General features: G+C 48.6%; 1 protein-coding gene across 2 annotated transcripts in view; it reads right to left on the bottom strand.

The window, feature by feature from the left end:
- Window positions 1-23131, bottom strand: part of LOC106609608 (exocyst complex component 4) — a 260309-nt gene that overhangs the window by 136605 nt on the left and 100573 nt on the right. For both annotated transcript variants that reach the window (XM_045722267.2, XM_045722266.2), the window contains exon 10: window positions 19351-19447. In XM_045722267.2, the coding sequence (XP_045578223.1) occupies window positions 19351-19447 (97 nt within the window). The remainder of the gene's footprint in view (window positions 1-19350; window positions 19448-23131) is intronic.

The following is a 23131-nucleotide window of genomic DNA, read 5'->3' on the forward strand; positions in this document are numbered from 1 at the left end:
CAGTATGGTGGCAACGTTGAGTGGACATACAGAGCAGGATTCAGAAACAAAGTGATAGAGAAGAATTGAACTAAAACAAGAAACAAGGCTGGTAGCATAACAGTCAGACTCCGGATTCACAGGACCTGGATGTGTCTCAAATGGCACCTCGTTCCCTATGTAGTGCACTACTTTGGACCAGGGTCCATAGGGTGCACTATATAGGGAATAGGAGGTCATTTGGGATCCACATACTGTTTTGATACTTTAATCAATCAATCAACTGTAATTATAAGGCCCTTTTTACATCAGCCGATGTCACAAAGTGCTTATACAGAAACCCAGCCAAAACTTCAAACAGCAAGCAATGCAGATGTAGAAGCACGGTGGCTAGGAAAAACTCCCTAGAAAGGCAGGAACCTAGGAAGAAACCTAGAGAGGAACCAGGCTATGAGGGGTGAACAGTCCTCTTCTGGCTGTGCCAGGTGGAGATTATAACAGAACATGTCCAAGATGTTCAAACGTTCATAGATTACCAGCAGGGTCAAATAATAATAATCACAGTGGTTGTCGAGGGTGCAACAGGTCAGCACCTCAGGAGGAATTGTCAGTTGGCTTTTCATAGCCGAGCATTCAGAGTTCGAGACAGCAGGTGCGGTAGAGAGAGAGTCGAAAACAGCAGGTCCGGGACAAGGTAGCACGACCGGTGAACAGGTCAGGGAACAGGCAGAACAGTTGAAACTGGAGCAGCAGCACGACCAGGTGGACTGGTGACAGCAAGGACTCATCCCTGAGGCATGGTCCCAGGTCCTCCGGGAGGGGCGGGAGATCAGTAAGTCCTGATCTAACATGATTTGACAAGTAAAAGCAAGGCAACACGTCTCAGTATACATGTACAGAGAGAATAGCACACTGTGTGACTCAGATGTATTTAAATGAGACAAAAGAGCATTCTTTACTTTAAGAAAACACGAGCAAGAATTGACTTAAAAATTCCAGAGTTGAAAGAGTTTTTTCACTTTTCCAGAAAGTTATTTTAGCCTCCAACAGAATGTGTGTAACGGGGCTGGTAATGAGACAGAGTAAATGACCATGACACAGACCTGTACACCTCCAGGCACATCAATAGGGGGGCCACTGGCCCCATCTTTCATAGACCTTCCTCTGAGCCCTCTACTCCTCTTCACCCCTACCGTCATACCTCAGTGTCTGCCTACTGTCGACGTCTCCCTATCCCCACATCTCTCTCTTCTTCCCCCTCTATTCATCTCTCTTTTGTCTCTCTCTATTCATCTCTCTTGTTCCCTCAATCTCTCTTCATCTCTCCTCTTTTCCCTCTATTCATCTCTCTTATTCTCATTGCTGAAGTAGCTGCTGTACCTCCTCCCTCTGTTACTGTCTCTCTCCTAGTCTCTTCCTCCTCCTCCTCCTCCCTCTGTTACTGTCTCTCTCCTAGTCTCTTCCTCCTCTTCCCTCTGTTACTGTCTCTCTCCTAGTCTCTTCCTCCTGTTACTGTCTCTCTCCTAGTCTCTTCCTCCTCCTCCATCTGTTACTGTCTCTCTCCTAGTCTCTTCCTCCTCCTCCCTCTGTTACTGTCTCTCTCCTAGTCTCTTCCTCCTCTCCCTCTGTTACTGTCTCTCTCCTAGTCTCTTCCTCCATCTGTTACTGTCTCTCTCCTAGTCTCTTCCTCCTCCCTCTGTTACTGTCTCTCTCCTAGTCTCTTCCTCCTCCTCCCTCTGTTACTGTCTCTCTCCTAGTCTCTTCCTCCTCCTCCCTCTGTTACTGTCTCTCTCCTAGTCTCTTCCTCCTCCTCCCTCTGTTACTGTCTCTCTCCTAGTCTCTTCCTCCTCCTCCATCTGTTACTGTCTCTCTCCTAGTCTCTTCCTCCTCCTCCTCCCTCTGTTACTGTCTCTCTCCTAGTCTCTTCCTCCTCCTCCCTCTGTTACTGTCTCTCTCCTAGTCTCTTCCTCCTCCATCTGTTACTGTCTCTCTCCTAGTCTCTTCCTCCTCCTCCCTCTGTTACTGTCTCTCTCCTAGTCTCTTCCTCCTCTCCCTCTGTTACTGTCTCTCTCCTAGTCTCTTCCTCCTCCTCCCTCTGTTACTGTCTCTCTCCTAGTCTCTTCCTCCTCCTCCCTCTGTTACTGTCTCTCTCCTAGTCTCTTCCTCCATCTGTTACTGTCTCTCTCCTAGTCTCTTCCTCCTCCCTCTGTTACTGTCTCTCTCCTAGTCTCTTCCTCCTCCTCCCTCTGTTACTGTCTCTCTCCTAGTCTCTTCCTCCTCCTCCCTCTGTTACTGTCTCTCTCCTAGTCTCTTCCTCCTCCTCCCTCTGTTACTGTCTCTCTCCTAGTCTCTTCCTCCTCCTCCCTCTGTTACTGTCTCTCTCCTAGTCTCTTCCTCCTCCTCCCTCTGTTACTGTCTCTCTCCTAGTCTCTTCCTCCTCCTCCCTCTGTTACTGTCTCTCTCCTAGTCTCTTCCTCCTCCTCCCTCTGTTACTGTCTCTCTCCTAGTCTCTTCCTCCTCCTCCCTCTGTTACTGTCTCTCTCCTAGTCTCTTCCTCCTCCTCCCTCTGTTACTGTCTCTCTCCTAGTCTCTTCCTCCTCCTCCCTCTGTTACTGTCTCTCTCCTAGTCTCTTCCTCCTCCTCCCTCTGTTACTGTCTCTCTCCTAGTCTCTTCCTCCTCCTCCCTCTGTTACTGTCTCTCTCCTAGTCTCTTCCTCCTCCTCCCTCTGTTACTGTCTCTCTCCTAGTCTCTTCCTCCATCTGTTACTGTCTCTCTCCTAGTCTCTTCCTCCTCCTCCCTCTGTTACTGTCTCTCTCCTAGTCTCTTCCTCCCCCATCTGTTACTGTCTCTCTCCTAGTCTCTTCCTCCTCCTCCCTCTGTTACTGTCTCTCTCCTAGTCTCTTCCTCCTCCTCCCTCTGTTACTGTCTCTCTCCTAGTCTCTTCCTCCTCCTCCATCTGTTACTGTCTCTCTCCTAGTCTCTTCCTCCTCCCTCTGTTACTGTCTCTCTCCTAGTCTCTTCCTCCTCCTCCATCTGTTACTGTCTCTCTCCTAGTCTCTTCCTCCTCCCTCTGTTACTGTCTCTCTCCTAGTCTCTTCCTCCTCCTCCCTCTGTTACTGTCTCTCTCCTAGTCTCTTCCTCCTCCTCCCTCTGTTACTGTCTCTCTCCTAGTCTCTTCCTCCTCCTCCCTCTGTTACTGTCTCTCTCCTAGTCTCTTCCTCCTCCTCCCTCTGTTACTGTCTCTCTCCTAGTCTCTTCCTCCTCCTCCCTCTGTTACTGTCTCTCTCCTAGTCTCTTCCTCCTCCTCCCTCTGTTACTGTCTCTCTCCTAGTCTCTTCCTCCTCCTCCCTCTGTTACTGTCTCTCTCCTAGTCTCTTCCTCCTCCCTCTGTTACTGTCTCTCTCCTAGTCTCTTCCTTCTCCTCCATCTGTTACTGTCTCTCTCCTAGTCTCTTCCTCCTCCTCCATCTGTTACTGTCTCTCTCCTAGTCTCTTCTTCCTCCCTCTGTTACTGTCTCTCTCCTAGTCTCTTCCTCCTCCTCCCTCTGTTACTGTCTCTCTCCTAGTCTCTTCCTCCTCCTCCCTCTGTTACTGTCTCTCTCCTAGTCTCTTCCTCCTCCTCCCTCTGTTACTGTCTCTCTCCTAGTCTCTTCCTCCTCCTCCCTCTGTTACTGTCTCTCTCCTAGTCTCTTCCTCCTCCTCCATCTGTTACTGTCTCTCTCCTAGTCTCTTCCTCCTCCTCCCTCTGTTACTGTCTCTCTCCTAGTCTCTTCCTCCTCCTCCCTCTGTTACTGTCTCTCTCCTAGTCTCTTCCTCCATCTGTTACTGTCTCTCTCCTAGTCTCTTCCTCCTCCTCCATCTGTTACTGTCTCTCTCCTAGTCTCTTCCTCCTCCTCCCTCTGTTACTGTCTCTCTCCTAGTCTCTTCCTCCTCCTCCCTCTGTTACTGTCTCTCTCCTAGTCTCTTCCTCCTCCTCCCTCTGTTACTGTCTCTCTCCTAGTCTCTTCCTCCTCCTCCATCTGTTACTGTCTCTCTCCTAGTCTCTTCCTCCTCCCTCTGTTACTGTCTCTCTCCTAGTCTCTTCCTCCTCCCTCTGTTACTGTCTCTCTCCTAGTCTCTTCCTCCTCCTCCCTCTGTTACTGTCTCTCTCCTAGTCTCTTCCTCCTCCTACCTCTGTTACTGTCTCTCTCCTAGTCTCTTCCTCCATCTGTTACTGTCTCTCTCCTAGTCTCTTCCTCCTCCTCCCTCTGTTACTGTCTCTCTCCTAGTCTCTTCCTCCTCCTCCCTCTGTTACTGTCTCTCTCCTAGTCTCTTCCTCCTCCTCCCTCTGTTACTGTCTCTCTCCTAGTCTCTTCCTCCATCTGTTACTGTCTCTCTCCTAGTCTCTTCCTCCTCCTCCCTCTGTTACTGTCTCTCTCCTAGTCTCTTCCTCCTCCTCCCTCTGTTACTGTCTCTCTCCTAGTCTCTTCCTCCTCCCTCTGTTACTGTCTCTCTCCTAGTCTCTTCCTCCTCCTCCATCTGTTACTGTCTCTCTCCTAGTCTCTTCTTCCTCCCTCTGTTACTGTCTCTCTCCTAGTCTCTTCCTCCTCCCTCTGTTACTGTCTCTCTCCTAGTCTCTTCCTCCTCCCTCTGTTACTGTCTCTCTCCTAGTCTCTTCCTCCTCCTCCTCCCTGTTACTGTCTCTCTCCTAGTCTCTTCCTCCTCCCTCTGTTACCGTCTCTCTCCTAGTCTCTTCCTCCATCTGTTACTGTCTCTCTCCTAGTCTCTTCCTCCATCTGTTACTGTCTCTCTCCTAGTCTCTTCCTCCTCCCTCTGTTACTGTCTCTCTCCTAGTCTCTTCCTCCATCTGTTACTGTCTCTCTCCTAGTCTCTTCCTCCTCCTCCCTCTGTTACTGTCTCTCTCCTAGTCTCTTCCTCCTCCTCCCTCTGTTACTGTCTCTCTCCTAGTCTCTTCCTCCTCCTCCCTCTGTTACTGTCTCTCTCCTAGTCTCTTCCTCCTCCTCCCTCTGTTACTGTCTCTCTCCTAGTCTCTTCCTCCTCCTCCCTCTGTTACTGTCTCTCTCCTAGTCTCTTTATCCTCCTCCCTCTGTTACTGTCTCTCTCCTAGTCTCTTCCTCCTCCTCCCTCTGTTACTGTCTCTCTCCTAGTCTCTTCCTCCATCTGTTACTGTCTCTCTCCTAGTCTCTTCCTCCTCTTCCCTCTGTTACTGTCTCTCTCCTAGTCTCTTCCTCCTCCTCCCTCTGTTACTGTCTCTCTCCTAGTCTCTTCCTCCATCTGTTACTGTCTCTCTCCTAGTCTCTTCCTCCTCCTCCATCTGTTACTGTCTCTCTCCTAGTCTCTTCCTCCTCTTCCCTCTGTTACTGTCTCTCTCCTAGTCTCTTCCTCCATCTGTTACTGTCTCTCTCCTAGTCTCTTCCTCCTCCCTCTGCTACTGTCTCTCTCCTAGTCTCTTCCTCCATCTGTTACTGTCTCTCTCCTAGTCTCTTCCTCCCATCTGTTACTGTCTCTCTCCTAGTCTCTTCCTCCTCCTCCCTCTGTTACTGTCTCTCTCCTAGTCTCTTCCTCCTCCTCCATCTGTTACTGTCTCTCTCCTAGTCTCTCTCCTCCTCCCTCTGTTACTGTCTCTCTCCTAGTCTCTTCCTCCATCTGTTACTGTCTCTCTCCTAGTCTCTTCCTCCATCTGTTACTGTCTCTCTCCTAGTCTCTTCCTCCTCCCTCTGTTACTGTCTCTCTCCTAGTCTCTTCCTCCTCCCTCTGTTACTGTCTCTCTCCTAGTCTCTTCCTCCTCCTCCCTCTGTTACTGTCTCTCTCCTAGTCTCTTCCTCCTCCTCCCTCTGTTACTGTCTCTCTCCTAGTCTCTTCCTCCTCCTCCCTCTGTTACTGTCTCTCTCCTAGTCTCTTCCTCCTCCTCCCTCTGTTACTGTCTCTCTCCTAGTCTCTTCCTCCATCTGTTACTGTCTCTCTCCTAGTCTCTTCCTCCTCCTCCATCTGTTACTGTCTCTCTCCTAGTCTCTTCCTCCTCCCTCTGTTACTGTCTCTCTCCTAGTCTCTTCCTCCATCTGTTACCGTCTCTCTCCTAGTCTCTTCCTCCATCTGTTACTGTCTCTCTCCTAGTCTCTTCCTCCTCCTCCCTCTGTTACTGTCTCTCTCCTAGTCTCTTCCTCCTCCTCCCTCTGTTACTGTCTCTCTCCTAGTCTCTTCCTCCTCCTCCCTCTGTTACTGTCTCTCTCCTAGTCTCTTCCTCCTCCTCCCTCTGTTACTGTCTCTCTCCTAGTCTCTTCCTCCTCCCTCTGTTACTGTCTCTCTCCTAGTCTCTTCCTCCTCCTCCCTCTGTTACTGTCTCTCTCCTAGTCTCTTCCTCCTCCTCCCTCTGTTACTGTCTCTCTCCTAGTCTCTTCCTCCTCCCCTCTGTTACTGTCTCTCTCCTAGTCTCTTCCTCCTCCTCCCTCTGTTACTGTCTCTCTCCTAGTCTCTTCCTCCTCCTCCCTCTGTTACTGTCTCTCTCCTAGTCTCTTCCTCCTCCTCCCTCTGTTACTGTCTCTCTCCTAGTCTCTTCCTCCTCCTCCATCTGTTACTGTCTCTCTCCTAGTCTCTTCCTCCATCTGTTACTGTCTCTCTCCTAGTCTCTTCCTCCATCTGTTACTGTCTCTCTCCTAGTCTCTTCCTCCTCCTCCCTCTGTTACTGTCTCTCTCCTAGTCTCTTCCTCCTCCTCCCTCTGTTACTGTCTCTCTCCTAGTCTCTTCCTCCTCCATCTGTTACTGTCTCTCTCCTAGTCTCTTCCTCCTCCTCTGTTACTGTCTCTCTCCTAGTCTCTTCCTCCTCCTCCCTCTGTTACTGTCTCTCTCCTAGTCTCTTCCTCCTCCCTCTGTTACTGTCTCTCTCCTAGTCTCTTCCTCCTCCTCCCTCTGTTACTGTCTCTCTCCTAGTCTCTTCCTCCTCCTCCCTCTGTTACTGTCTCTCTCCTAGTCTCTTCCTCCATCTGTTACTGTCTCTCTCCTAGTCTCTTCCTCCATCTGTTACTGTCTCTCTCCTAGTCTCTTCCTCCTCCCTCTGTTACTGTCTCTCTCCTAGTCTCTTCCTCCATCTGTTACTGTCTCTCTCCTAGTCTCTTCCTCCATCTGTTACTGTCTCTCTCCTAGTCTCTTCCTCCTCCTCCCTCTGTTACTGTCTCTCTCCTAGTCTCTTCCTCCTCCTCCCTCTGTTACTGTCTCTCTCCTAGTCTCTTCCTCCTCCTCCCTCTGTTACTGTCTCTCTCCTAGTCTCTTCCTCCTCCTCCCTCTGTTACTGTCTCTCTCCTAGTCTCTTCCTCCTCCTCCCTCTGTTACTGTCTCTCTCCTAGTCTCTTCCTCCATCTGTTACTGTCTCTCTCCTAGTCTCTTCCTCCTCCTCCCTCTGTTACTGTCTCTCTCCTAGTCTCTTCCTCCTCCTCCCTCTGTTACTGTCTCTCTCCTAGTCTCTTCCTCCTCCTCCATCTGTTACTGTCTCTCTCCTAGTCTCTTCCTCCTCCTCCATCTGTTACTGTCTCTCTCCTAGTCTCTTCCTCCTCCTCCCTCTGTTACTGTCTCTCTCCTAGTCTCTTCCTCCTCCTCCCTCTGTTACTGTCTCTCTCCTAGTCTCTTCCTCCTCCTCCCTCTGTTACTGTCTCTCTCCTAGTCTCTTCCTCCTCCTCCCTCTGTTACTGTCTCTCTCCTAGTCTCTTCCTCCTCCCTCTGTTACTGTCTCTCTCCTAGTCTCTTCCTCCTCCTCCCTCTGTTACTGTCTCTCTCCTAGTCTCTTCCTCCATCTGTTACTGTCTCTCTCCTAGTCTCTTCCTCCTCCCTCTGTTACTGTCTCTCTCCTAGTCTCTTCCTCCATCTGTTACTGTCTCTCTCCTAGTCTCTTCCTCCTCCTCCCTCTGTTACTGTCTCTCTCCTAGTCTCTTCCTCCTCCTCCCTCTGTTACTGTCTCTCTCCTAGTCTCTTCCTCCTCCTCCCTCTGTTACTGTCTCTCTCCTAGTCTCTTCCTCCTCCTCCCTCTGTTACTGTCTCTCTCCTAGTCTCTTCCTCCTCCTCCCTCTGTTACTGTCTCTCTCCTAGTCTCTTTATCCTCCTCCCTCTGTTACTGTCTCTCTCCTAGTCTCTTCCTCCTCCTCCCTCTGTTACTGTCTCTCTCCTAGTCTCTTCCTCCTCCCATCTGTTACTGTCTCTCTCCTAGTCTCTTCCTCCTCCTCCCTCTGTTACTGTCTCTCTCCTAGTCTCTTCCTCCTCCTCCCTCTGTTACTGTCTCTCTCCTAGTCTCTTCCTCCTCCTCCATCTGTTACTGTCTCTCTCCTAGTCTCTTCCTCCTCCTCCCTCTGTTACTGTCTCTCTCCTAGTCTCTTCCTCCTCCTCCCTCTGTTACTGTCTCTCTCCTAGTCTCTTCCTCCATCTGTTACTGTCTCTCTCCTAGTCTCTTCCTCCTCCCCTCTGTTACTGTCTCTCTCCTAGTCTCTTCCTCCTCCTCCATCTGTTACTGTCTCTCTCCTAGTCTCTTCCTCCTCCTCCATCTGTTACTGTCTCTCTCCTAGTCTCTTCCTCCTCCTCCCTCTGTTACTGTCTCTCTCCTAGTCTCTTCCTCCTCCTCCCTCTGTTACTGTCTCTCTCCTAGTCTCTTCCTCCTCCTCCCTCTGTTACTGTCTCTCTCCTAGTCTCTTCCTCCTCCTCCATCTGTTACTGTCTCTCTCCTAGTCTCTTCCTCCTCCCTCTGTTACTGTCTCTCTCCTAGTCTCTTCCTCCTCCCTCTGTTACTGTCTCTCTCCTAGTCTCTTCCTCCTCCCTCTGTTACTGTCTCTCTCCTAGTCTCTTCCTCCTCCTCCCTCTGTTACTGTCTCTCTCCTAGTCTCTTCCTCCTCCTCCCTCTGTTACTGTCTCTCTCCTAGTCTCTTCCTCCTCCTCCCTCTGTTACTGTCTCTCTCCTAGTCTCTTCCTCCTCCTCCATCTGTTACTGTCTCTCTCCTAGTCTCTTCCTCCTCCTCCATCTGTTACTGTCTCTCTCCTAGTCTCTTCCTCCTCCCTCTGCTACTGTCTCTCTCCTAGTCTCTTCCTCCATCTGTTACCGTCTCTCTCCTAGTCTCTTCCTCCATCTGTTACTGTCTCTCTCCTAGTCTCTTCCTCCTCCTCCCTCTGTTACTGTCTCTCTCCTAGTCTCTTCCTCTTCCTCCCTCTGTTACTGTCTCTCTCCTAGTCTCTTCCTCCTCCTCCCTCTGTTACTGTCTCTCTCCTAGTCTCTTCCTCCTCCTCCCTCTGTTACTGTCTCTCTCCTAGTCTCTTCCTCCTCCCTCTGCTACTGTCTCTCTCCTAGTCTCTTCCTCCTCCTCCCTCTGTTACTGTCTCTCTCCTAGTCTCTTCCTTGTCCTCCCTCTGTTACTGTCTCTCTCCTAGTCTCTTCCTCCTCCCTCTGTTACTGTCTCTCTCCTAGTCTCTTCCTCCTCCTCCCTCTGTTACTGTCTCTCTCCTAGTCTCTTCCTCCTCCTCCCTCTGTTACTGTCTCTCTCCTAGTCTCTTCCTCCTCCTCCCTCTGTTACTGTCTCTCTCCTAGTCTCTTCCTCCTCCTCCATCTGTTACTGTCTCTCTCCTAGTCTCTTCCTCCTCCCTCTGCTACTGTCTCTCTCCTAGTCTCTTCCTCCATCTGTTACTGTCTCTCTCCTAGTCTCTTCCTCCATCTGTTACTGTCTCTCTCCTAGTCTCTTCCTCCTCCTCCCTCTGTTACTGTCTCTCTCCTAGTCTCTTCCTCTTCCTCCCTCTGTTACTGTCTCTCTCCTAGTCTCTTCCTCCTCCTCCCTCTGTTACTGTCTCTCTCCTAGTCTCTTCCTCCTCCTCCCTCTGTTACTGTCTCTCTCCTAGTCTCTTCCTCCTCCCTCTGTTACTGTCTCTCTCCTAGTCTCTTCCTCCTCCTCCCTCTGTTACTGTCTCTCTCCTAGTCTCTTCCTCCTCCTCCCTCTGTTACTGTCTCTCTCCTAGTCTCTTCCTCCTCCTCCCTCTGTTACTGTCTCTCTCCTAGTCTCTTCCTCCTCCTCCCTCTGTTACTGTCTCTCTCCTAGTCTCTTCCTCCTCCTCCCTCTGTTACTGTCTCTCTCCTAGTCTCTTCCTCCTCCTCCCTCTGTTACTGTCTCTCTCCTAGTCTCTTCCTCCTCCTCCCTCTGTTACTGTCTCTCTCCTAGTCTCTTCCTCCCTCCCTCTGTTACTGTCTCTCTCCTAGTCTCTTCCTCCTCCTCCCTCTGTTACTGTCTCTCTCCTAGTCTCTTCCTCCTCCTCCCTCTGTTACTGTCTCTCTCCTAGTCTCTTCCTCCTCCTCCCTCTGTTACTGTCTCTCTCCTAGTCTCTTCCTCCTCCATCTGTTACTGTCTCTCTCCTAGTCTCTTCCTCCCTCTGTTACTGTCTCTCTCCTAGTCTCTTCCTCCTCCTCCCTCTGTTACTGTCTCTCTCCTAGTCTCTTCCTCCTCCTCCCTCTGTTACTGTCTCTCTCCTAGTCTCTTCCTCCTCCTCCCTCTGTTACTGTCTCTCTCCTAGTCTCTTCCTCCTCCTCCCTCTGTTACTGTCTCTCTCCTAGTCTCTTCCTCCTCCCTGAGTGACAGTGTAAGTGACTGAACAACTAACTGACTGACTGATTGACCAGTTACCCCTGACAGAGGACACAGTTCAATCTAGTAGGTATTCTACCACTAGGCTTTCCCCTGACGCTCTCCCTCTTGTTCTCAAACATGGTTATATGAGATGTGAATCCTCCTGAGGACCTGGAGTCACAACCTGAGGACCTCATTCCAAACAGTCCAGCCATTCATTGGGAGGTTACATTGTGAGGTAGCTTGCCATGTCATATCTTAAGGACTAGGGCGTGAAGCTGATTGAAGTGTACAGTAACTGACCTTGCTATCATGACCCATCCAAAAATACCTACAGTACAGAGTACACAGCCAATTCCCCCCTGGCCACCGGTGTCACCCTCTTTCAGAGTCACGGTGAGATTTCGAAGGTCACCAAAACATTTCTTAAGGAAGAAAAATATAGAAGTTCTGAACTTGTTTCTCTTTCAAACTGTTAGACTTTCATTTGGGAGTTGTTGGACCCAATATCAGGTTAGAGATCCAGAGAGTAGGAGTTCTGGTAACTGTCCAGGGTTGACCCAGTGTACCAGCTCAACGCAGCATGGTAACTGTCCAGGGTTGACCCAGTGTACCGGCTCAACGCAGCATGGTAACTGTCCAGGGTTGACCCAGTGTACCCAGCTCAACGCAGCATGGTAACTGTCCAGGGTTGACCCAGTGTACCCAGCTCAACGCAGCATGGTAACTGTCCAGGGTTGACCCTGTGTACCCAGCTCAACGCAGCATGGTAACTGTCCAGGGTTGACCCAGTGTACCCAGCTCAACGCAGCATGGTAACTGTCCAGGGTTGACCCAGTGTACCCAGCTCAACGCAGCATGGTAACTGTCCAGGGTTGACCCAGTGTACCGGCTCAACGCAGCATGGTAACTGTCCAGGGTTGACCCAGTGTACCAGCTCAATGCAGCATGGTAACTGTCCAGGGTTGACCCAGTGTACCCAGCTCAACGCAGCATGGTAACTGTCCAGGGTTGACCCAGTGTACCAGCTCAATGCAGCATGGTAACTGTCCAGGGTTGACCCAGTGTACCGGCTCAATGCAGCATGGTAACTGTCCAGGGTTGACCCAGTGTACCCAGCTCAATGCAGCATGGTAACTGTCCAGGGTTGACCCAGTGTACCCAGCTCAACGCAGCATGGTAACTGTCCAGGATTGACCCAGTGTACCAGCTCAACGCAGCATGGTAACTGTCCAGGGTTGACCCAGTGTACCCAGCTCAACGCAGCATGGTAACTGTCCAGGGTTGACCCAGTGTACCCAGCTCAACGCAGCATGGTAACTGTCCAGGGTTGACCCAGTGTACCGGCTCAACGCAGCATGGTAACTGTCCAGGGTTGACCCAGTGTACCCAGCAATGTAAATAGTGTCTGTTGTGTAACTCCGCCCGGCAACTAGAAATCAATATGTATTGTGTAACTACGAATCTCCAATTTCATAGAGGTGGGTTAGGGACTGATGCAGCATAGAGGTGGGTTAGAGACTGATGCAGCATAGAGGTGGGTTAGGGACTGATGCAGCATAGAGGTGGGTTAGGGACTGATGCAGCATAGAGGTGGGTTAGGGACTGATGCAGCATAGAGGTGGGTTAGGGACTGATGCAGCATAGAGGTGGGTTAGGGACTGATGCAGCATAGAGGTGGGTTAGGGACTGATGCAGCATAGAGGTGGGTTAGGGACTGAGACGGATACAGCATAGAGGTGGGTTAGGGAATGGACTGATGCAGCATAGAGGTGGGTTAGGGACTGATGCAGCATAGAGGTGGGTTAGGGAATGGACTGATGCAGCATAGAGGTGGGTTAGGGAATGGACCGATGCAGCATAGAGGTGGGTTAGGGACTGATGCAGCATAGAGATGGGTTAGGGAATGGACTGATGCAGCATAGAGGTGGGTTAGGGACTGAAACGGATACAGCATAGAGGTGGGTTAGGGAATGGACTGATGCAGCATAGAGGTGGGTTAGGGACTGATGCAGCATAGAGGTGGGTTAGGGAATGGACTGATGCAGTATAGAGGTGGGTTAGGGACTGAGACGGATACAGCATAGAGGTGGGTTAGGGAATGGACTGATGCAGCATAGAGGTGGGTTGGGGAATGGACTGATGCAGCATAGAGGTGGGTTAGGGAATGGACTGATGCAGCATAGAGGTGGGTTAGGGACTGAGACGGATACAGCATAGAGGTGGGTTAGGGACTGAAACGGATACAGCATAGAGGTGGGTTAGGGGCTGATTGAGACTGATGCAGCATAGAGGTGGGTTAGGGGCTGATTGAGACTGATGCAGCATAGGGGTGGGTTAGGGACTGATTGAGACTGATGCAGCATAGGGGTGGGTTAGGGGCTGATTGAGACTGATGCAGCATAGAGTTGGTTAGGGACTGATTGAGACTGATGCAGCATAGAGTTGGTTAGGGACTGATTGAGACTGATGCAGCATAGAGTTGGTTAGGGAATGATTGAGACTGATGCAGCATAGAGGTGGGTTAGGGGCTGATTGAGACTGATGCAGCATAGAGTTGGTTAGGGACTGATTGAGACTGATGCAGCATAGAGGTGGGTTAGGGGCTGATTGAGACTGATGCAGCATAGAGTTGGTTAGGGACTGATTGAGACTGATGCAGCATAGAGTTGGTTAGGGACTGATTGAGACTGATGCAGCATAGAGTTGGTTAGGGACTGATTTAGACTGATGCAGCATAGAGTTGGTTAGGGACTGATTGAGACTGATGCAGCATAGGGGTGGGTTAGGGGCTGATTGAGACTGATGCAGCATAGGGGTGGGTTAGGGGCTGATTGAGACTGATGCAGCATAGAGGTGGGTTAGGGGCTGATTGAGACTGATGCAGCATAGAGTTGGTTAGGGACTGATTGAGACTGATGCAGCATAGGGGTGGGTTAGGGACTGATTGAGACTGATGCAGCATACAGGTGGGTTAGGGACTGGTCTGATACTGATACAGCTAGGGGAAGTGGGTAGAAGATGAAAGAGGGGAAAGAATGACTGTTGGTGGACCAAAAGAGATAGACACAGTTTGGATGCCTCAGTGATAATGATGCCTCAGTGATAATTCCTCTACACTGCTCTGTCATCTTCACATTTACACAGCAGCCCTACAACCAACCCTTATCCACTGAAGACAGGCAGCTGCTCCAACACAGGACACATACAGACAGACACACCAGTGCCAGGGCTCATCAGCGTCGAGTCGTCTCTTTTCAAAATGCCAATGCCGGTCAGGGCACAGGGTTTAAATACCACTCAAATGTCAGCAGGAAACCCCCACAAGTCAAACTAAATTACCTCCTACCTGCACCAACTCCCCATCACGCTGCACTCGGTGTGTGTCTGTGTGTGAGTGTGTCTGGAAGAATTGCCTGCATGTTGGCACAGAACAAACAAAACAACACAAAAACACTATGACTGCTGCTGCAGTCCAGCACCTCTTTCAGCCTGATCGATGTTCTGCAGCTCACACACAGCCGTTTACTATGGAGCTCCAAACACCCCCCATTAAATGAAAACACACGGCCCTTTATAAAACTTCCCCATCGATCCTTCCGCTGAGAATTGATACTTAGAAAAACACTTTCTCTCCCCCCTGCACCAATACACAGTAGATAGGAACAGGAGTCAGTATATTTAGCTAGTGTATACTAGTGATATACAAGTTGTTTGTATAGAAAAGCAGAGCGCTATACAGTGTATTGATCCATATAGCCTTAAGGGCTAGACCACCCTAAAACAGTGTTCCATATACATATCAGTCACAGAGGCCTGGACATATACTATAGCACAATCAATTCACACAACCAATTCTCCAGTCACTCTTTTACAATGCCAGCCCTGCTATCAACCACAAATTACACCTACGCTACAGTATTGATCAACACACACACACACACTCACGGGTCCAACTTTTTGGACCCATTCCGAAATGGACCTGGGGCTTTCCCACCCGGACTCGATTTGCATAAATACATTTTTTTATGTAGACACCTGTTCCGAATGGACCCGATGACAACTAGACCCATTCCATATAAATCTGGTCAGATCTAGAGTCGGTCCAATCTGAGTGAGGGAAGCAGCAGAAAATAAAACGTTTTAAGCTACTTTATTAACCGGAGCTGATGAAGTGCAAGAGAAGGGAGATAGGTGTCGCTCTAGTAGGTGGGGAGGAGCCGTACTGTGAGTGAGTGACACGAGGAGCAGGGAACCAACCAAGCCGACTCGTGCTATAGTGGACAAATAGCTGCCATAGCTAGGTTATTTATCATAAAATATGATTACATATTACCTGTCTTGACTACATCAACATGGAAAAAGCTAGTTAAGCTAACTAACGTTAGCTAGCTAGGCTAACTGAAGCTGCAGTGAAAGAGCATTCTAATCCTACTGTTACAAATAACAACAACTCCCTGCAGAATATTAAGTAGCAGACTACCTGTTGGCTCTTGGATGTGGTAACCTATCCTTCCCCTTTAACTTTTAATTCTGTCATTTTAATTCCAGCCTACTGACGCTTTGATGACTCATGATTGGCCAACAACAACAAGCGCCACACTCCACTCTCGTGAAAAGCAAGAGCAGCAGCATAAATGATAAAATGTCTTACTCTCTCCTGCAGCAGTTGCTTTCGGATCTGTACGAGGTCCTTCCGGACACAAGTCAGTTGAAATGACAATCATATCAGAGACGTAACATTATTTACGATTCTGGATCCGCTCGAGTCCTGTATCGGGTCTCGGGTATACAGTCGTGGCCAAAAGTTTTGAGAATGCCACAAATATATATTTTCACAAAGTCTGCTGCCTCAGTGTCTTTAGATATTTTTTTCAGATGTTACTATGGAATACTGAAGTATAATTACAAGCATTTCATAAGTGTCAAAGGCTTTTATTGATAATTACATGAAGTTGATGCAAAGAGTCAATATTTGCAGTCTTCTTTTTCAAGACCTCTGCAATCCGCCCTGGCATGCTGTCAATGAACTTCTGGGCCACATCCTGACTGATGGCAGCCCATTCTTGCATAATCAATGCTTGGAGTTTGTCAGAATTTGTGGGTTTATGTTTGTCCACCCGCCTCTTGAAGATTGACCACACGTTCTCAATGGGATTAAGGTCTGGGGAGTTTCCTGGCCATGGACCCAAAATATCAATGTTTTGTTCCCCGAGCCACTTAGTTATCACTTTTGCCTTATGGCAAGGTGCTCCATCATGCTGGAAAAGGCATTGTTCGTCACCAAACTGTTCCTGGATGGTTGGGAGAAGTTGCTCTCGGAGGATGTGTTGGTACCATTCTTCATTCATGGCTGTGTTCTTACGCAAAATTGTGAGTGAGCCCACTCCCTTGGCTGAGAAGCAACCCCACACATGAATGGTCTCAGGATGCTTTACTGTTGGCATGACACAGGACTGATGGTAGCACTCACCTTGTCTTCTCCGGACAAGCTTTATTCCGGATGCCCCGAACAACCGGAAAGGGGATTCATCAAAGAAAATGACTTTACCCCAGTCCTCAGCAGTCCAATCCCTGTACCTTTTGCAGAATATTAGTCTGTCCCTGATGTTTTTCCTGGAGAGAAGTGGCTTCTTTGCTGCCCTTCTTGACACCAGGCCATCCTCCAAAAGTCTTCGCCTCACTGTGCGTGCAAGCTCTGTACTGGTGGTGCCCCGATCCCAAAGCAGAATCAACTTTAGGAGACGGTCCTGGCGCTTGCTGGACTTTCTTGGGCGCCCTGAAGCCTTCTTCACAACAATTGAACCGCTCTCCTTGAAGTTCTTGATGATCTGATAAATGGTTGATTTAGGTGTAATCTTACTGGCAGCAATATCCTTGCTTGTTAAGCCCTTTTTGTGCAAAGCAATGATGACGACACGTGTTTCCTTGCAGGTAACCATGTTTGACAGAGGAAGAACAATGATTCCAAGCACCACCCTCCTTTTGAAGCTTTCAGTCTGTTATTCAAACTCAATCAACAAGACAGAGTGATCTTCAGCCTTGTCCTCGTCAACACTCACACCTGTGTTAACGAGAGAATCACTGACATGATGTCAGCTGGTCCTTTTGTGGCAGGGCTGAAATGCAGTGGAAATGTTTTTTGGGGATTCCGTTCATTTGCACGGCAAAGAGGGACTTTGCAATTAATTGCAATTCATCTGATCACTCTTTAAAACATTCTGGAGTATATGCAAATTGCCATCATACAAACTGAGGAAGCAGACTTTGTGAAAATTAACATTTGTGTCATTCTTGAAACTTTTGGCCACGACTGTACAGTTGAAGTCGGAAGTTTACATACACCTTAGCCAAATACATTTAAACTCAGTTTTTCACAATTCCTGACATTTAATCCTAGTAAAAATTCCCTGGCTTAGGTCAGTTAGGATCACCACTTTATTTTATGAATGTGAAATGTCAGAATAATAGTAGAGAGAATGATTTATTTCAGCTTTTATTTCTTTCATCACATTCCCAGTGGGTCAGAAGTTTACATACACTCAATTAGTATTTGGTAGCATTACCAATTTCGTGTGTCATGCACAAAGTAGAGGTCTTAACCGACTTGCCAAAACTATAGTTTGTTAACAAGAAATTTGTTGAGAGTTGAAAAACGAGTTTTAAATGACTCCAACCTAAGTGTATGTCAACTTCCGACTTCAACTGTAGGTGGATCCGTGAAGACCTGTATTCCACACAAAACACTTCCCCCCACCCCTACCACACTCCATTGATTTCCTATGCAGTATTACTCACTTACCTGTTATGGGAGTTGCTATTAAAAACAGCCATAAGCTGTATCAGTGGGCATTAAAGTGGCTTCTATCAAAGGTGCCAGGGCTGGGTCTCCACACAGACATTAGAAAGCCATCTGCCAGTGAGTAGTGACACAGCTCTGTTGGCACTGCCAGCTCAGAGGGGCACACACGTGCACTCACGCACATGGAGAGAGGAGAGAGTGAGGGGGGAAAAGAGAGAGAGAGAGAAGAGAAGAGAGAAAGAGAGAAAGAGAGAAGACAGACAGACAGACAGACAGACAGACAGACAGACAGACAGACAGACAGACAGACAGACAGACAGACAGACAGACAGACAGACAGACAGACAGACAGACAGACAGACAGACAGACAGACAGAGTGACAGAGAGAGACAGAGACAGAGACAGAGACAGAGACAGACAGAGAGACAGACAGAGAGACAGAGAGAGGGAGATGATTTAGTGGGATTGATTTGAACCATTACTGACAAGGGAACGGCAGCAGCCACTCACTGTTAAGTATTTTTCCACAGCCCTTCCAGACCTTCCACAGCACCTACCCAGCCCTTCCGCAGACCTTCCACAGTCCCTACACAGACCTTCCACAGCCCCTACCCAGCCCTTCCACAGACCCTACCACAGACCTTCCACAGACCCTACCACAGACCTTCCACAGACCCTACCCAGCCCCTACCACAGAACCTACCCAGCCCCTACCACAGAACCTATCCAGCCCTTCCACAGACCCTACCCAGCCCCTACCACAGAACCTATCCAGCCCCTTCCACAGACCCTACCCAGCCCCTACCACAGAACCTATCCAGCCCCTACCACAGAACCTATCCAGCCCCTACCACAGAACCTATCCAGCCCCTACCACAGAACCTATCCAGCCCCTACCACAGAACCTATCCAGCCCCTACCACAGAACCTATCCAGCCCCTACCACAGAACCTATCCAGCCCCTACCACAGAACCTATCCAGCCCCTACCCGGGCCGTCTGTCTCAATGAGATAGGGTGTAGTTCACTTCTGTACGAGGACAGGACATTTGCGTTCAACAATGGGGCACACACACACACAGTAGCCCTACAGTACAGTACAGCACCAACTGGCTCCAAGTCTAAGTAAGGGGAAATATTACAGTTTAATGGAAGCCCTGGTGATTCATCACTGCAAGGAAGGTCAATCTAATTAGGCTGCTTGAAAATTGGATTTCCACCAGTCTTTGGGGACACTGTGTTATATACAGTACAGAACCCTGTCACTGTAGGCAATCCTAATCACTGCGGTGGCTTACATTACATTCTGGAATATTGCTAAGTATAAATCGGACCATATTAAAAACCACAAATATCAGAAAAGAAGCACAGCGAAAATGTAGGCCTATCATTTGGGTTATGACCATTTTAAAAACAGTAAATATCAGACAGGAAGCACACTGAAAATGTAGGCCATCATCTGGGGGAGGATGGACTATCCATCTATGAAAACGGTAGAGTATAATCAATGGGAGGATTACTAAAAGGATGTAATGGATATAATCTAATTGTAGACATTTTCCTGGTTTAGAGTCATGCTCCAGTCTGAGTGCTGCCCATGGTTTGGATCATGGATGTCCCCTCACATTGACTATACATAGTGGACCAGACCAATGATCTCATAAGACATTGAAAGGGAAAATGTAATGTGGATTGGACTAAACTAAAGGCTTTTAGGGAAAATTACGTCAAAATGAATCAACATGAATGAACATCGTAGTGAAGTAGTTGCTGTCTGAGGGAAGATGTGTCTTGTTCTCTGTGACTGGTATGATGGAAGGCCATTGTCTCCCCTCTAGTGCCCTTCAGTGCATATTGACCATGGCCACATATTATTAAATCAGTGTGTGTGTTTGTGTGTGTGTGTGTGTGTGTGTGTGTGTGTGTGTGTGTGTGTGTGTGTGGTGTGTGTGTGTGTGTGTGTGTGTGTGTGTGGTTAGTAAGTCCTACCTGAGGAGAGGCTGGAAGATCACTGTGATGTTCCTGGCTCCAGGTTTACACACAAACTTCATCTCTCCTCCTTCGATCAGGTTATCATCTGCACCACCTGGAATGAGAGGAGGGAAAAAGAGAGAGACTGAGACAAAGAGACAGACAGAAGGAGTAACACAGTCCTTTAACGTGGTGACTAAACAGAGTCCTGCATCAAGGTCAACACAGACACGATCAATCGTCAGATTCAGCCAAAGCATCCCAATTGAGAGTATATTAGACCCAGTTGAAATCTATTCAAAATGGCCGCCACATGTTGCTAAAATACAATGTTTCTACAGGTCCTGTTTGGGGTTATCAGGCAAAGAATAAAGCCATCATCTTCCATTGTTAAGACATCATCCTATCAGCAGTCAGCACAGCCGGACTCAGACACTCACTGGACCCTTCCACCGACTCCCACATCCATGCCCCTGCGCTAGTGCGTGGGTGAACCCCTCGGCTAACAGGCTTAATCAGAAAATCATTGGTGTGTAACTCACTCAGACCTGGGGGTGGCGTGAGAGGGTGGGCGAGAGAGGGTAGGCGGAGGGGGGTGAAAGGGGGCTGATCAACATCAAGTGCACCACAGTTCCTCATTACGTCTAGTCAACCTGAAGTAATCAATATAATTGACATAGAAGGAATTGCGGACTGTTGTCGATAAAAAAACGAAGCCGGTGAACGGTGTCCCATGCAGGCCCCGGTGGATCGATGAATATAAATAACGGAGAGGTGAGAATCGACAGTGGCGTTGCTCCCCCCTCCCCCACAGTGCACAGAGACACTGTAATTCATTAAAGTTTCACACATGGCTTTTTAACCACTGGAGAGGGTTGTCAGTTGTCTTTCGGCTTTGGCTTGACAGTATTTTATCTGTCCCTCGCAGAGCAGTGGCTTGGAGTCTAGAGGACACTGGCTAATAGTGGATTCTAGTGGCTAGCATTCTGAAAGGTTTCTCCCATTGCTTCTAACTGGGATGTGCTTTAGCATAAACACTGTACTTGGTGTGGTGTGGTGCTGCACATTCCAGAGATACATTGGGCTGATATAATCACGGATATGGGGTCTGGGAGTTTGTTGGCGTGTCTGTGTGTGTCTTACAAAGGAGGGTGATATCAGTTTCATTGGTATTTCAATCTAAACTAGATCTCTGAGTCTATATTACAACAGACAGACAACACCTACTGATGGTGTTGAAGCCAGTCTCCAGTCAGCTTTACCTGCATTGATGGTGTGAAAGCCAGTCTCCAGTCAGCTTTACCTGCATAACCCTGCATTGATGGTGTTGAAGCCAGTCTCCAGTCAGCTTTACCTGTATTGATGGTGTGAAAGCCAGTCTCCAGTCAGCTTTACCTGCATTAATGGTGTGAAAGCCAGTCTCCAGTTAGCTTTACCTGCATAACCCTGCATTGATGGTGTGAAAGCCAGTCTCCAGTCAGCTTTACCTGTATAACCCTGCATTGATGGTGTTGAAGCCAGTCTCCAGTCAGCTTTACCTGCATTGATGGTGTGAAAGCCAGTCTCCAGTCAGCTTTACCTGCATTGATGGTGTTGAAGCCAGTCTCCAGTCAGCTTTACCTGCATTGATGGTGTGAAAACCAGTCTCCAGTCAGCTTTACCTGCATTGATGGTGTTGAAGCCAGTCTCCAGTCAGCTTTACTTGCATTGATGCTGTGAAAGCCAGTCTCCAGTCAGCTTTACCTGCATTGATGGTGTGAAAGCCAGTCTCCAGTCAGCTTTACCTGCATTGATGGTGTGAAAGCCAGTCTCCAGTCAGCTTTACCTGCATTGATGGTGTGAAAGCCAGTCTCCAGTCAGCTTTACCTGCATTGATGGTGTGAAAGCCAGTCTCCAGTCAGCTTTACCTGCATTGATGGTGTGAAAGCCAGTCTCCAGTCAGCTTTACCTGCATTGATGGTGTGAAATCCAGTCTCCAGTCAGCTTTACCTGCAAAAACCCTGAATTGATAGGGTGAAAGCCAGTCTCCAGTCAGCTTTACCTGCATAACCCTGCATTGATGGTGTTGAAGCCAGTCTCCAGTCAGCTTTACTTGCATTGATGGTGTGAAAGCCAGTCTCCAGTCAGCTTTACCTGCATAACCCTGCATTGATGGTGTGAAAGCCAGTCTCCAGTCAGCTTTACCTGCATAACCCTGCATTGATGGTGTTGAAGCCAGTCTCCAGTCAGCTTTACCTGCATTGATGGTGTTGAAGCCAGTCTCCAGTCAGCTTTACCTGCATTGATGGTGTTGAAGCAAGTCTCCAGTCAGCTTTACCTGCATTGATGGTGTGAAAACCAGTCTCCAGTCAGCTTTACCTGCATTGATGGTGTGAAAACCAGTCTCCAGTCAGCTTTACCTGCATTAATGGTGTGAAATCCAGTCTCCAGTCAGCTTTACCTGCATAACCCTGCATTGATGGTGTTGAAGCCAGTCTCCAGTCATCTTTACCTGCATTACCCTGCATTGATGGTGTTGAAGCCAGTCTCCAGTCATCTTTACCTGCATAACCCTGCATTGATGGTGTTGAAGCCAGTCTCCAGTCAGCTTTACCTGTATAACCCTGCATTCAAATGTACATCATAACATTGTTCCCTCAGCCTCCTGATACTCTCTGATAGTTGTAATGAAACCCGCTCCATTGTAAAGCATGGAGACAACTCCTCTCTCGTTCCCCATCCATCCATCCCCTATTCTCATTACAAAGAAGAGATGCTTTCATTCCATTCAAAAGCTTTTAGACTTCATTTTCTCTGCTGTTTCCATGAAAATTCATTTGTGTGGGAACGGCTTCTTGTTGCTAAGTGGAAAGAGTGCCCAGGTTCTAATTCTCTCTCTCCCTCCCTCTCTCCATCCATACTTTTCTGCTGATTCAATTAAGACTCAAATACACCCCAAGACAAAGCTGCTGCCGCACACTCACACCAGGCACAGCACAAGAGAGGGAGAGAGAGTCAACTTCTGTTCCGTCATCATGAACTTTCTAACAAACACTCACACCAGGCACAGCACAAGAGAGGGAGAGAGAGTCAACTTCTAGTCCGTAATCATGAACTTTCTAACAAACACTCACACCAGGCACAGCACAAGAGAGGGAGAGAGAGTCAACTTCTGTTCCGTAATCATGAACTTTCTAACAAACACTCACACCAGGCACAGCACAAGAGAGGGAGAGAGAGTCAACTTCTGTTCCGTCATCATGAACTTTCTAACAAACAGACGTGTAACGCACACATGATAACTCCTCCGAGTATCAGTCATAGAGGACCTAGTATTGTTTCCAACACTGAATTCACCCCCAAGTATGGTTTCTATCAGAATGCCCGCCTAAATCTGCAACAACGTGTGTGCTTTCCGATTATGGTGACAAATGTAATTTCCTGCTCTAAACATCTGCATCAGTGTCAGACAAAAGAGGCATGGAGCCCCAATGGTCCTTAGAGTCCCAGGTGTGGCTGCCAAATGGGCATGGACCACATGAATATTTCATTGGGAGTGTTAATATTCATGATGTTTCTCTTCAGAGTCGTCTGGACAGAACAGTATGTCTCTGATAGCAGGTCAGAGGTCAGACTCCTGGCAACTCATATAAACAAAAGAGAACATCCAGGCTGAGTGTGTGTGTGTGTGTCTGTGTGTGTGTGTGTGTGTGTGTGTGTGTGTGTGTGTGTGTGTGTGTGTGTGTGTGTCAGAGAGTGTGTGTGTCAGAGAGTGTGTGTGTGTGTGTGTGTGTGTGTGTGTGTGTGTGTGTGTGTGTGT

This window comes from Salmo salar, chromosome 07 (genome assembly GCF_965601325.2).
Source record: "Salmo salar chromosome 07, fSalSal1, whole genome shotgun sequence".
Lineage (NCBI taxonomy): Eukaryota > Metazoa > Chordata > Actinopteri > Salmoniformes > Salmonidae > Salmo > Salmo salar.